This window comes from Drosophila pseudoobscura, chromosome 3 (genome assembly GCF_009870125.1).
Source record: "Drosophila pseudoobscura strain MV-25-SWS-2005 chromosome 3, UCI_Dpse_MV25, whole genome shotgun sequence".
NCBI lineage: Eukaryota > Metazoa > Arthropoda > Insecta > Diptera > Drosophilidae > Drosophila > Drosophila pseudoobscura.
The window spans coordinates 4,728,382-4,742,459 of record NC_046680.1 but is presented as its reverse complement, the minus strand read 5'-3'; the positions used below and the strand labels follow the sequence as shown (position 1 = coordinate 4,742,459).

The 14,078-nt window shown below is 47.6% G+C and overlaps 3 protein-coding genes and 3 non-coding genes across 41 annotated transcripts in view; 5 read left to right on the top strand and 1 right to left on the bottom strand.

The window, feature by feature from the left end:
- The window catches only part of mim (missing-in-metastasis), a 38,360-nt gene that overhangs the window by 14,159 nt on the left and 10,123 nt on the right, over positions 1-14,078 (top strand). For all 36 annotated transcript variants that reach the window (XM_033379082.1, XM_033379081.1, XM_033379080.1 and 33 more), the window contains exons 3-6: positions 9,726-9,787; positions 10,750-10,823; positions 13,184-13,638; positions 13,709-13,966. In XM_033379082.1, the coding sequence (XP_033234973.1) occupies positions 9,726-9,787; positions 10,750-10,823; positions 13,184-13,638; positions 13,709-13,966 (849 nt within the window). The remainder of the gene's footprint in view (positions 1-9,725; positions 9,788-10,749; positions 10,824-13,183; positions 13,639-13,708; positions 13,967-14,078) is intronic.
- Positions 70-1,008, bottom strand: CheB42a (Chemosensory protein B 42a). The gene is made up of 3 exons (XM_002138139.3): positions 629-1,008; positions 394-570; positions 70-329 (listed from the first exon to the last, which is right to left on the bottom strand). The coding sequence occupies exons 1-3, from the start codon at positions 887-889 to the stop codon at positions 159-161; spliced, it is 609 nt and encodes a 202-aa protein (XP_002138175.2). The 5' UTR covers positions 890-1,008; the 3' UTR covers positions 70-158.
- Positions 1,144-1,216, top strand: TRNAK-CUU (transfer RNA lysine (anticodon CUU)). Its single transcript has one exon. It is a non-coding gene; the product is annotated as a tRNA-Lys (tRNA).
- Positions 1,553-1,625, top strand: TRNAK-CUU (transfer RNA lysine (anticodon CUU)). Its single transcript has one exon. It is a non-coding gene; the product is annotated as a tRNA-Lys (tRNA).
- Positions 2,037-2,109, top strand: TRNAK-CUU (transfer RNA lysine (anticodon CUU)). The gene has a single exon. It is a non-coding gene; the product is annotated as a tRNA-Lys (tRNA).
- On the top strand, positions 3,773-4,717 carry LOC6898089 (uncharacterized). The gene is made up of 3 exons (XM_002138138.3): positions 3,773-4,188; positions 4,259-4,435; positions 4,492-4,717. The coding sequence occupies exons 1-3, from the start codon at positions 3,949-3,951 to the stop codon at positions 4,666-4,668; spliced, it is 594 nt and encodes a 197-aa protein (XP_002138174.1). The 5' UTR covers positions 3,773-3,948; the 3' UTR covers positions 4,669-4,717.

The following is a 14,078-nucleotide window of genomic DNA, read 5'->3' as shown; positions in this document are numbered from 1 at the left end:
CCTGATGGCAATCTTAACTTTAAGTGTATTTTGTTGCATGTTGTATGCCACATGCATATATAATTAGACTTTTAAAGAACAGCGGATCCATTTTAATGGTATTTCACCGTACATATCCGATTCAACATGCATATATGATGACTTTTAGACCTTTAGACTTAGACTCTTCGGATTATACCGCGGAACTCGCTGCAAATCGACACCGGACGTTTCACGTTGCGCTTGTCGAAGGCCTCGAACAGGACCACCAGCTTGTAGCGACCTCCCAGATTGGGCACGTTCACACTGGCCTTGAGAACCAGGTCGAAGGACTCGTGCTTCACCACGGACTGCAATGGAGGAACATAGGCGGAAATGAGCGAAAACAGGGAGTTGTGGATGGAGACTGCTCACGCCGCGGGTATTGATGCAAGTTTTCCTCACGTCCTTGGAGTTGATGATATTTTGCGTCCAGAACTTGTACCAGTATTGATTCTTCTCGAACATGTTCTTGCAAAAGTCCTTGCTGCTAGCCGAGAACATCGTCTTCTGCCAGTTGCCTTGCTCGAACTGGTAGATTTGTCCGAACAGCTGGATCAAATAGGATATTTATAAATGGGAAAGGCTGAAGAGACCGTTTAGCACTCACCGTTATGGTATCGCTCGGCTCGACATCCTGCCACACGATCACGGTATCTCCGGTCAATTGCAGAGTGGACTCTGTCTTCTGTGTTATGTTCAATATGGACATGTCGAAGAGGGCATCCAAGCCTGAAGGGTTGCCCGGATGATTCTCGCACGGCGCCATCAGACCATCCTTTTCCAGGAGGAACTCGTACTCGACCGCCCGAGATAGGCAGACGAAACTCAGCTGGAGCACTACGAAGAGGCACTTTGGATGGGTCAACATTTTTCGCGATGGAGCCACAAGTTCCGCCGTGAACCGTTTATATACGGATTGGGTGCATTATAATTGTAACTGAAATTACCTATCCGATCACAATCAGTTCAATGGAAATTGCCAAAAGGCGTTGTCGAAACCATTTCGAACGATGCCCTATATTTATATTATGGCGCAGTGGAACGAGGTGGAATCACGACTGAGATCGACATCAGCCCTGGCAGGTGTTGGCCGGATACGGATCGCATTCGATTGGCCCACATGCCCGGCTAGCTCAGTCGGTAGAGCATGAGACTCTTAATCTCAGGGTCGTGGGTTCGAGCCCCACGTTGGGCGACATTTATTTTTGGTCTATCTTTTGAAGCAATAGGTGAATATTAAACAGATATATATACATACATAGATGCCCATTCTTTTCCGACAAACCCTAAGATACTTGTTGTTTCATAGTGATCGATCAAGGAGTTAAAATTAATCGAATTCGAAGAAAACTTCAAATAAAGTGCAATCAATAATCGATAATCTATCGATAGTCATTCAAATAATGTCCATACCATCCTAGGAAAATTCTGCTCGGAAAATTTTGTATAGAAATGGATATTTATAGAAATGGATATACTATATACTATATCGAATATTCCTTGTGGATATATGTTTTGGCCTAAATTACATGCCCGGCTAGCTCAGTCGGTAGAGCATGAGACTCTTAATCTCAGGGTCGTGGGTTCGAGCCCCACGTTGGGCGACGTTTTTTTCTTTTGTCATTTTTCTGTTGCGTAAAACTATATTTTACTTAAAATGGAAATAAAATTCCAATTGACCTAATGTCGGGCTCAATCAATTTCGAATGAATAACCTGTTGTATAAAAAGCACTTAATCGACACATATTTTATGTATGCAAGACCATGGACCAGTTTTCGGTGCATATATGTACTCTGTTTTCAACCGTAATATTATGTCGGTACATCGAAGTTAAGTTAAGTTCTTAAAGTTCCTTGGGGAACTGCTATAACATAGCATAATTTAATGCGTAGAAGAGTTTTCCTGTCTTCTATCGAGAATCAATTGTTGATGCATATAATTATCTATAGTACATATGGTAGTACATAAGGTTCTTATCTCCTTGCTAGCCATTGGATTTCACCGTTCTCAGGTGCCCGGCTAGCTCAGTCGGTAGAGCATGAGACTCTTAATCTCAGGGTCGTGGGTTCGAGCCCCACGTTGGGCGCAGCTTTTTGTTTTTGTTTCCCTTTTATTTTCACGTTTTTCCTTTCGAATGTTTCCTAATTATAGTCTGTGACCTTTGCCCTAAGGCTTAAACGCTCCAGGTTTTCGCATTTTGTGGTATCTCGATTTTGTGTGGCTTGTAAGACGTAAGAATAGATACAGACATCCCCACGAGTGCACACACACCCAAGCGTAAACGCGTGTTGGTATAGGCCAGAGCTAATGAGTTTTTATTTATGGCAGCATTCGCAGCTGACGCAATGTGTTGCCAGTTCTATGACAATATACAGCAGTTTTTTCTCTCCCCCTCCCCCTACGCCTCCCCCTCTCTCTTGGCCGTTCGCATTGTTTGCTCGTTTGAAAATGTCTAAAAGCCACATTCAAGGTTATGCCTCTCGACTGCAAATCGAACAGACAGCTCACAATGCACTCTGTGTGTGGCGTTACGTTATGGCTAACAGGATGTGAGCAGGATGAAGCCGCCAGGCCGTGGGTAACTAGTGCAAGGTCCTTCAGAGCGGAAAGAACAAAAGGAGCCCACATACGAGTGCTGGGAAATGGATTTCTTTGAGCTGACATGTGCTATTGGAGGGGAGGGGGCTATATTGCAGGCACGTGCTCTCTTTGCTGCTGCTCAAGAGAGAGATGCTCTTGTTCTGCGCTCTCTCTGTGTGTGTACTTATCGAACGAGGCTGCAAGCACGAATCAAAGTGTTGTTCGGAGCTAAAGCTTGATGGAAAGCAGAGAGCGTCTCGTTTAGCCTGCACCGAAGTCATCGCTTATTCCCCTGCCCATCTGACACCTTGGGTAGCTTTAATTACAGTTAAGTGAATGCTGAAGTCTCTCGCAAAACTGTTGATGAATGCCAAGCCTCTCTTTGTCCTGCTCCCACACACGCAGACGAGGTAATCTGAGAAGAGAAAAGAAGCAGTTTCCCCTTGAAGAGAAGATGATAGCTGTATTAATTACTCTGCATTATTCGTTAAATTATATTGCGGGTATGCGGGTATGCGGCTGTTGCTCTTTCCACTGCTGCTGCTCCACGGCGACTGCGTCCGTCCCGCGCTGTTCTCCGTCTCTTCGTCTCTCCATCTGTCCGCCTGTCTCCCTGTCGCTGTCTCACATTTGACATGCTGTGCTGGGCAATCTGTACAGATTCGAACTGTGGATTGCACGGGCATGTGTGTGTGTGTGTGCGTATGTGTGCATGTAAATTGTACATCTGTTTGAGTGTTCTGCATGTTAAATTTCTGCTCCATCTACAACGAATGGGGCAATCAAGGAGCAATTAATTTTAATGAATATGAAATTGCATTTGCGATACACAAGCCGAGATATTGTTAGGGATTGTTTTTTTTTTTTTTGCCGCTATTATTATTATGGTGGGTGTGACACAGTCGCCTCGTCTACCACACACACGCCCAATTATGCAAAATAGTTTTGGGCTACATTTTTGTATTATTCTCTTGTTTTTGAATGCAAAAAAAAAGAGGAAAGAATTGAATTCAATCAGCCTCTCAATGTCAAATGAAAGTTGAGCACAGCTTGAGATTGCCAGAGCGAAAAACGGAAGAGTTTGAGGGGGGATTGGAATAAATAAACAAATATTACGAATATTGATCAGTGAGAGCTCTCCAGGCAAATCGGTCCGATCTTGGGCTATATTTCCTGTATATTTCAGCTGTTCTGTGGAAATTTCATTGTTGTTTCGCGTGCGGATTACAGTAGATTAGATTATGTTTGGTTAATCCGGTAATTGGCAGAGACAATTACCGACATTCTGACATTCCGGCATTAGAGGCTATATAAAGACGTAGCAAATACCCCTTGCCATGCAAAAATGTGGCGAATTTTGTTTCTGATCCACGTGGGACTGGCCGGAATCTGGGCCACCGACTATGAACTGCTGCTCGAGGATCCGGACATATTCGCGCCATGCACCGAAGCCCGCCCCGGGACAATGTTCATCCGCGAAGCCATCAATTTCGATAAATTGACTGTCGAACAGGATCCCGACACCATACACATATCGGGAAATGCCACCACCAACTGGGACCTGCAGCCCAACGATCGCATAGCCGTAATTCCCGCCGCCCCGGCATCCGAATCACTAAGTTGAATCCAACCCCGTCCCCTTCCCCCCATTCCAGGCCAAGTTCGCCTTGTTCCACTACCAGCGGGGAAACTGGGAGCCGACTGTCTTTACCATGGCCACGCAGGACTTTTGCGCCATCATGTACGACAAGGACCAGTATTGGTTCAAGTACTGGACGACGTTTATCACAAATCGCCAGGAAGTGGAACAGGACTGCATCAAAAAAGCTGGTGTAAGTTTTCCCACAAATCGATTGGGACTTTGCTCTCTCAACCTGCCCGATCTTAGACCACGCTCATCCATGAGCCCTTCCATCTGAGGCTGATGCTCACGAACATTCGGGGCGCCACTCTGCACGGACGTTACAAAACGGTCATCAGCTTCGAGGCTTTCGACGAGAAGAATGTCCCGCGTCCCAATAGTGTCTGCTTTGAGATCAGGGGCGAAGCTGAAAAGGTGAAGTAGTGACCTGCAGATAGCCGCAAATAAAATCAGATTATATTGTGCATATGTATGTTTATTATCAAATGGATTCCCTTTATGAATCGATGAACTTGGGGGGCCCGAAACGACGGATCCCAACAGATAGATCCATCATCATTTCTAGGGGTTTTCAGAGGGCAACCTTTCGTGGCAGCTCTTTGTTGTAGAGCCCCGCGAACTTCTCGTTCCGTTTTGTTTCTGCGGTTTGTGGCACGCGTTGACTGCAACCGGCGTTCAAGTTGCGGTTGCCATATCGCTTGGATGCATGTTGCAAGCCCCTTCTTTGGTTACGCCGTCCAAAACAGAAACTACTACCCATGCTCCTCCCCCCACCCACCATCCAGCAGTCCAGCAGTCAGCGGGAGCCAGAGTCAGCTTTGGGGTCACAAATGGGGCATTGTTAGAAGCGCGATATGCAAATGCAGCAAGCTGTCTGTCAGTTATCGAATTACCCGGTGATTGGCGGCATAACTGCGGAGTATCGATTGATGGATTCGCATCGGGTCCAATACAATCGATTTGCCAAGCAGCGCGCTATTGTCTTCCATTCGTTTGGCAGCTCAAAGAAAAATTTTGCTGTTATGATGGGGGTTTCTGTAAACTTTCGAGCCCCTTCCCCCCCGAAGGAGGAGCAACGGGACGGGACGGGACGGGACGGGATGGGATGGGAAGCACTTTCATTTCATATTCCTGCCGCATAATTTTCTACTTTCTAAAGCCGAAGTTGTTTTTGCTATTTTTGTTGGTTGTAGGTGCAAATTAGCAGCGCACGACTTTGCCTCCTTCCCCCCACCCTCCTCCCTACCACCAGACGCTAGCGAAATTATGGCCCGAGGCATCGGCATATAGTACATACAGCAGTACGTTCGATCTTATAGAAAATCAATCAGTGCAAAACTTCTTCACGGACTCTGTTGGATTTTGCATAAGGAACCGCTTCTCTTTCTTTTTTTTTGTTAACCCAAAATGTGCTATGTAGGACGTGGCTCTGAACCCGTTTTTGGCCAACCCCAGCTCCGCCTCTTTCTAGCTGCTGCCACTGCTGCCACTGCTGCCACGACTTGGGGAATCTTTGGGGCATTATCAAACGGTGACAGCAACAGCCGCAGCCGCAGCCGCAGCCGCAGCAGCAGCCACAGCCACGGCGGCAGTAACCAGCAACTAGCAACCAGAAACAGCAACAAAATTGTTGCATGAATGAGGCTGTGAACCAGCTGAGAGAGGAGTCAGTTTCGTGTAGGTTGCTTTTGTAGGCTATTGGAAAGATCAAGAGTTTATAACGTTCCTGTGTGTGTTTCTGTGTGAACTTTTCCAGTTTTCCGAGAGTCTGAGCCTGAGTCTGTGACTGGCATAAATTGTGGGTTTTTAGGTGTCTTGCGCTCGCCGAGCGTCAGTTTTGCCAAGATAAATGGATGCACCAGGGGAGGGGGATGGGGATGGGGTGGGATGGGGAAGGAGAGGCATAGATACATTGCACTCGTTGCTGGCTTCTTCGTCCCACAGATTCGTCTGCTGCAAACTGGAAAGTGTTTTGAAGGCAGCCACAGATTTGCGGGAACGATTCGCATATTCTTTCATACCTGGCTTTTAGGATAATTGAGCCAATACATTGGATTCGAGAGTATCCCGAGCGGATTCCTCTTTCTTTGCTCCTATTAAGGGGGCGACCAACCTGCCATGCCTCCTTCCAGCGCGGCACACTCATTCATAAGCCCAGACCCAAGAGTCTCCGTCTGAGACTCTGAGCCAACGCCAACGCGTGCTGGGGGTCTGGTCAATGTAATGACAGCTTTGCGTGTTTCGGGCCGCCAGTCGCCGTTGCCGTTGCCATCGCCATCGCCATCGCCGGGCCTGGCCTGGCCTGGCCTGGTGGCACCCTCCTCTTCGTATGACAACGAAATGTTCATTCATAAAAAGTTTGCTGCAGGCCCACGCAGACGGGGCAAAAGACGCTTATCAAGTTGCGGTTCGATGTTGGTTGCGCCACGCCACGCCACTCACACACACACACACAAACATTTTGCAAAAATAACATAAAATACATCAAAAATCATGTGGGCAGCGATTTGAAGTCGAACTTTGTTTAAAAATTGGAAAATCCAGCTTAAAAGTTTATGGAAATTATTGATTCTTTCTGCCTTGAGCAGAAATATTGAATATTTTGTTGATTTAGTTTCGAATTCCTTCTGGCTAAGGCGGCCCACACAACAGGCACTTTTAATGAATCCAAACTTTGGTCTTGGAGAAATTTGATCTTGAATGAATTCATAATGAACCAAATCCACGTTTTCCTGCATAATGATCTGAAATATCGCTTCGGAATGGTGTTTCTGCCGTTCTCTGTGGCTGAAACCCACTTTTGGGGCGGGTTAATTGCATGTTGAGACAGCACCCTATGCGGTCTGACATTTGAAAGGGAATCGCACACGAACGTATGCCAAATATGGTTCATCTGTGGAGAGACAGAGCGACACACTCGTACAAATTAATGTATTCACATATAGGAAGTACGGGGAACCAGCAGAAGAATGGAAAACAATAAAGGCGGCATCGACCGTCAGTTTTTGTCTATGAATCTACAACAACATTTCCTAGATACACTTTCCAAGGATCGATTAGTTAATGTATAGAAGCGGGTATACCCGATAAAGGGTATAAAAGTTGTTTTCGTTCCTTTATGTTCTCGATATACATAAATATCGAGTTTGGCTTTGCATAAACTGACTACGAGATTGTTCTCAGTGGCTGTGCACTCTCTTGCCTTGTGCCCTGTTAGTCCGTTAGTCGGCTCTCTCTGTTACTCCTGCTATGCTCCTATTCACATTGCTGCTCTCTTGTTGTCGAAAGAGTTGCCTCGCTCAGAGAGGATCGTGAGAGCGAGACGAGAAGAGTGCGTTGAGAGCATAACTGCATCACGGTCCTTGGTGTTGGGGAGTGGGAGTGAGAGGGAAATGTCTGGACCCGAATTGCGTCGTAGATAATATTTGGCATAGGAAGAAGGCTTCGCTAATGAGAAGCCAAGAACCATGGAAATCGCAGTGAAAAGTGATTATGAAAGTGAATTCATATGTACATACATATGTATTGTAAGAGTATGTATGTAAATATGTAAGTACATTATGTAGAGTACGTTTTATTGATTGTTGAAGTGCTCCATTTGCAGTTCTCTTTCCTCTTTTATTTATTTCTTGAGGGTGGTATTTTTTTGGGCATACGATAACTATTATTGACCATTTATACATATTTTGATGGGGGTCAAACGAAAAGCTTGCAGAAAATAGCCAAAAATCGATATCCGTTCCTTTTGAATTTTTTCCCGGTTGTTCCACCTTTGTTATGGCCCGTTTCAGCTTTTGGCCAGGTCCAATGCACTCGCTGCCCGGGTTTTGTTTATGCAATTGCCCTGGCCTGCCCTGGCATGGCCCGGCCCGGCCCAGAGCCGGCTACGTTTCGGGCCTTTTTGCATTCAAATCGATTTTACAATTGACATTTTGCTGGCTTTTATTTAAGTTTCTGTTCGTTTTGCCTCATTTCGTGGCTGATTGCGCAAAAGCTGAAAGTGAAATGGAATTGCATTTGGCATTTACCATTTACCATTTACCATTTGGCCGACGTTGATGTTGATGGCTGGGATCCATCCCCGTCTTCTGCGCTTTGATAGCGGGTGACTTGGTCAGTAAATTGTCGCTTCCTTCTTTGGACACTCTCTTCCAATGTCACTTGTTGTGTAATTGAAACATTAAATGGCCCAAAGCAGAGCCAAAGAAAACCGAAAACCCGTTTTCACTTTTATTGACCATTTTGTGCTACTTTACTTCATATTATTTCTGTTTTCTGTTGATTCTGTCGTCTTTTTTATAAACATACTCGCACACACATAAAATCTTTAGTTGCCTTTTATGGCTCTTGGCTCTTAACAATTTGCTGCCGTTTCGCCAGCCTGACACTGAGACTTGGCCAGCAGCTGTTGTGGTTTTGACCAAATACGAAGCCGAGCTGTTGTGGGAGCCCCAGTGTGCATCATCCGTGGAGCGTTCTGTTGGCTAAGCTCTCTCTTAAAGCAGCACAAAAGAGAGCGAAGGGAAAGGGTAAGGTAAGGAGTACACTCACAGTAATTATGGTTCTCTTCGCTGAAAGCTGCTTATATCCTTTGCTGTTAATATACTTTAGCAAGAGAGGCTGTAATCCTCAAAGCAGGCATCATCCTACCCCTTAAGCACGTATGTACATATATCTTCTGGGCATTTCAACTTTACGCAAAAGTTGTATCCATAAACTGAGCATGAACTGAGCAAATCAGTGGGTAGCAGCACCCATGTTAAAGGGCGAATCCGCGGCATCGAAATCACATAGTTCTCATTCGTTTATGTTCTTACTCAAACAGAGTATAGAAGGCAGCAAAATTTAATTAGCAAACTCTGCTGGCAGGAAGCGAATTCCATTAAAACTTCCCCCAAGTGTGGCCTGCCCGATGTCCTGTGGTGTCGAACCATATGCTGGCTGTCCCCCCAATTTGATTATATTATCTCTATATATATCTCTCTCTCTCTCTCTGCCTCACTTACTGACTGCACTTGACCCTTGGTGTGGGGTCATCTATTCGTTATTCCGTTTTTGCTTTATTCAGATTTAATGAAATGCTCAGACAACAAAAGTCAAACTCAATTAGATTTAATCCGAGCGAAAATCATGATGATGGAAAGTTGTCAGCAGTTTGAACTTTGAACTTTTGTGCGAGAGATAATGGGATTTGAAATGTGCCAAATGCAAACCGAACCGAGATGATCTGGGAATCTGGGCTCCTCCCTCTCATCCATCTGTGGCACTGAGATGTCCCAAATGGATTGGAGGACGACCTTTTTTATGCAACACGTACGCCCAATTTGTCGGACAGTAAATTCCTCATAGATGAGAAGTTTATAGCATTCCCCGGCCCGGTCTTTGCCTTCTCCCCCGCCTCCACATAACATAGGCTGGGGATGGATTTCTTTGATTGTCCGACTGCTAACTAAACATCTCTCTCTCTCTCTCTCTTGCAGAACACCTCTCCACTATGGGATGATTTCGTGGCAAAGGCCAGCAAATTGCACACATGCTTGAGGTGAGTAAAACTGATTTCCCCACGCGGTTGCGAAACTCTAAGAACGGAATGGGAACATTCCCGAACATGCAAATGAATAAATAAACGAATTGCTCATTTACCTCGATTTGCTTTTACGCCTCTCCCGACTTCCCAACAAACAAACAAAACGCCTCCGTAATAGTGGTCTTCCTGAAAGATATTCGAATTTGTGTGGACCAATCTAAAGCATATCCCAAGCCGATTCATATCTGTTTCAGGAGTACCCAAAATCTATGATTATTTCTGTGCTGTTTGTCGGAGAGTGGCTGGGGGCTGGTGGGGTCTGGGGTTGGACCACCAACGCCGTCGTCTTGGCATATTTTGTTTATTTCGTTTTCCCTCTGTTGCTTTTTTCCGTTTTTATGCTCAGACTTGGACCAAATACGCTTTGGGGACGGGGGGCACTGTCTGGGCACCGGTACGTGGCGGGCAAATGGTTATGCTCGCACACACACATGTGGCTTGCATTAATCATTGCCTCAAATCATGTTGTCCGAGGCGGGGATCGTCAGAGTTTGCCAAAACTAGCTCCTAGTGCTTGCCCATTGCGCTTGACACACATCCGCAGACGCGGGCGCGGGCGCGGGTGCGGGTGCGGATGCCAGCCACTTTAGCGAATCCAAACAGAGAGAAGCATGATTTGATACCCTCGGAGAGGCTACTACGACTTGGCATAGACCATAAATGATAACTACTAGTACAGTTCGTAATATGTTCCAGGGTATTTCAAGCTCAAACTCTCGAAGCCAGACATTCATTCTTCTCTTCTCATCTCTTTTTGCATGAGCAGAGTCGAGGCGGTGCAGCTGTCTCTCTTCATTTCTCCTTATGAGCATGTGTCTCAATTGATATGTCGCCCACGAGTAGTTGTTTATTGGATCCTAGCCTCCTCTGTAATGGATAATACGAGTAATAATGCTGTTATGTTTATCTGCTTACAGGGCTGCCATACAGGCAATCGCCGCCTATTTGGATGCCTTCCAGAAGATAGCCGATGCGGCCACCAATTCCAGAGGTAAGTGCGACCAGTGTGGGGTATTTGTCTGGGTTGGCTGCCCCCTGTAATTCCCTCTCTCTCTCTCTCTCTCTCCCCCACGCACCTATTTGCTCATTATTCATGCCTCCGTCCGTCTTTCCGCTCTCAGTCAGCGGCGGTCATCGATCTGATTTTTACACATTTCACGCTTCCCCATTCTCCATTCCCCCCTTCCACTTCCACATCTTGTTTGTTGTTCTGTGTTCTGTGTTCTGCGTTCTGTCTGTGCTCACGCATTTCTTCTGGTTTTGCTATTTATATTTATTTATTGGCTACTCTTCGCGTCGTACTCATCGAGTAGGCCGTCATTCCGCCCGATTATGCAATGACTGCCCGAACGCCCGACCGACAGACCGCCCGCCCGCCCGACCGATGGCATCGGGCCTCACCTCTCACTTCGCCCAGGAGACGGGACAAAAGCTACCCACACATACACATACACGAGAGCGAGAGAGCTTTCGTGAGCGTCTCGGGAGAGGTAGATCGACCGGAGCAGTCGGCCTGTGTTTAGTACCCTGCATTGATACCCTTCCAGAGTGGGCTTCTGCACAGATTCAAATACAATACAGGGGTCTCGGGCACAGAGAAGTATGTTCTATCAAGCGGACAGGGTAGCAGAGCCTCGACTCCCTTCCCTGGCGGTTCTTGTTGACATTTCTCATTTGCTCTGCTTGATTTGCACAGTTATACAGTTTACGAGCAAATGCATTGGTCAGAGTGAGGAAACGACAATGAGTTCTGGTCTGGGATAGACAGAGAGGGAGGGAGCGTATCAGAGAGTAGGCTGGAGAGGAAGCGTGCAAATGTTAAACACAACAACAACATTACGGGCAAGCACAGTAGCGGCTCAGAAATTAGCACCCTTTCTGTACCACAGTGGAGTGTGTCTAATTTCCCAATAAATCAGCGTGTACTCCGAGAAAAACCACACCGAAAAGAATGATATTTCTAAGCAATAAACAGTAGCCCATAGGAGAGTTTAGGGAGACTTAAAATGCATAAGAAATAATGATCCGCAGGGCAGATTTATCGGAAATTCCATTCAGAAGTGTAACTTATCGACCACTGATTACCTCTATCAACGGAGACTCGAGTAAACAAGAGTCCATCAGTCCATTAAATGTCTCAATTTATCTGCCAGCGAGCGCCAATGATCACCGATGGCTGAATCGATGATTATACAAGAGCTAAAACCGGCTTGGAATTCCTGCATTCTGCAGTTGGGGGTTGCATTAGCATATATTGATCCACTCCTGCCTGCCATGTGGCGTGTGGCAAGTGGCAAGTGTCCGCGGCCAGGAGTGTACGTACGCCCTTTGCCCTGCCCGGCGTGCTGAGTGCATATCCCCGTGGTTCTAGCCATTAGCCACCACCTTTCTTCCTTGGCAAACGCCAGCTCGGCCCGCCCCCGGTGTCCGTCACCATTTGCACTTGCTAAATGGTTTCATTAGTTTTAGTGGTTACTGCTGGCTTAGTCGAAGGCAGGCTGGCAGAGGTCGGTCAGGCATCGGCCCAAGTGTCAATTGTCCTGCTTCCAGGAGGGTGTAACTCGATGCTCGGCTCTCGATTCGCACATGGCACACCCACACCCCCCTGCGTGTCCACTGAGAAAAAATTAGACCGATGTGGGCCAAAGTCCTTAATATATCACAGAGAGGGCTTCCGACGATTTTCCGAGTGCAGAGACCAGAGTCTGGTCTTTCTTATTCAATTAAGTGGGATTTGGAGCAAGTGCTTCACGGAATACAAGCACATGCGAGAAGGCTGCGTTGAAGGCAAGTCAAAGCAGAATCAATAAGCTGTCGAAAGATAATTACCTTTTACCAGGAGGCTAATACGATGAATGAGGCTGGGGCTGGGGCTGGGGCTGCGACTGTGACTGTGACTGAGGATAGTCGTGGGAATGGGGGGGAAAGCCAGAGGAGCAGTCCCAGTCAATGTCGGAGATAATCGGGCATGGGTGTCATTCGTTTGTGATATGCCATGGCAGGAGCAGGAGCAGGAGCAGGCGCAGAACCAGAAGCAGGAGCATGAGCCGTTGGCCTGACCAGTTTTCCTGTCTCTAACCATGGCATAATGGGCACACACACACACAGACAGGAGGCTACTGGTCCCGAATCGTGCCGCATGCGATGTCGGTTGCGCCTCCCAATTGAAGCGACAGCCCATGGCGTGCGACTCTTGTTGCATGGCTCCAAACATTTCCGCTGCCAGAGCATCGTTCCCCCCATCGCTCCATTGCTCCATTTCTGTTCCCCTTCAGTAATTTAATTTTCTGCACAAATAAATAAAAATAGAGCATTAAATAATTCTTTGTTTCTTTATTTTTGGCTCTGCAGGCGCCTCCAAGGAAATTGGCACCGCCCTGACCCGGGTCTGTCTGCGCCACAAGGCAGTGGAGACCCGCTTGAAGACCTTCACCAGCGCCATTATGGACTGTCTGGTGCAGCCGCTTCAGGACAAGATCGAGGACTGGAAACGCACCGTGGCCACCATCGACAAGGACCATGCCAAAGAATACAAGCGCTGCCGGAGTGAGCTGAAGAAGCGGTCCAGCGACACGCTGCGGCTCCAGAAGAAGGCCCGCAAGGGCCAGACCGACGGCCTCCAGTCGCTGATGGACTCGCACATGCAGGACGTGACCCTGCGCCGGGCCGAGCTGGAGGAGGTGGAGAAGCGTTCGCTGCGAGCGGCCATGGTGGAGGAGCGGCTGCGCTACTGCAGCTTCGTCCACATGCTGCAGCCGGTGGTGCACGAGGAGTGCGAGGTGATGTCCGAGCTGGGACATCTGCAGGTGGGTTTTCTTTCGATTGAGTCGTGGCATAGGACGCGAGGAAGATCTAACTAATCTCTGGCGCTTGCAGGAGGCCATGCAGTCCATTGCTCTGGTCACCAAGGAGCCCAGTGTCCTGCCGCAGGCCTCCGAGGAGCTCATCCACGATGCCAAGGCCAGCATCAATCTCTATCCGGAGTCGCCGGGCGGCGGATCCGGCTCCCAGGGCGGCGGCTGCTCCAACTCTCTGGGATCCAGGAAGAGCTCTGTCTGCTCCATCAGCAGCATGAACAGCAGCGGCTCCAGCAACTCTCCGGGCCATCATCACTATCCGCGCTCCCTGTCGCAGGTGAAGTCCTCAGTCTCAGCCTCAGCCTCAGCCTCCACCTCCGCCCACCTCCACCCACATCCGAAATTGTTGCGTCCTTCATTTCCTTGGTTTTCATCAACGTTCTTTTGTG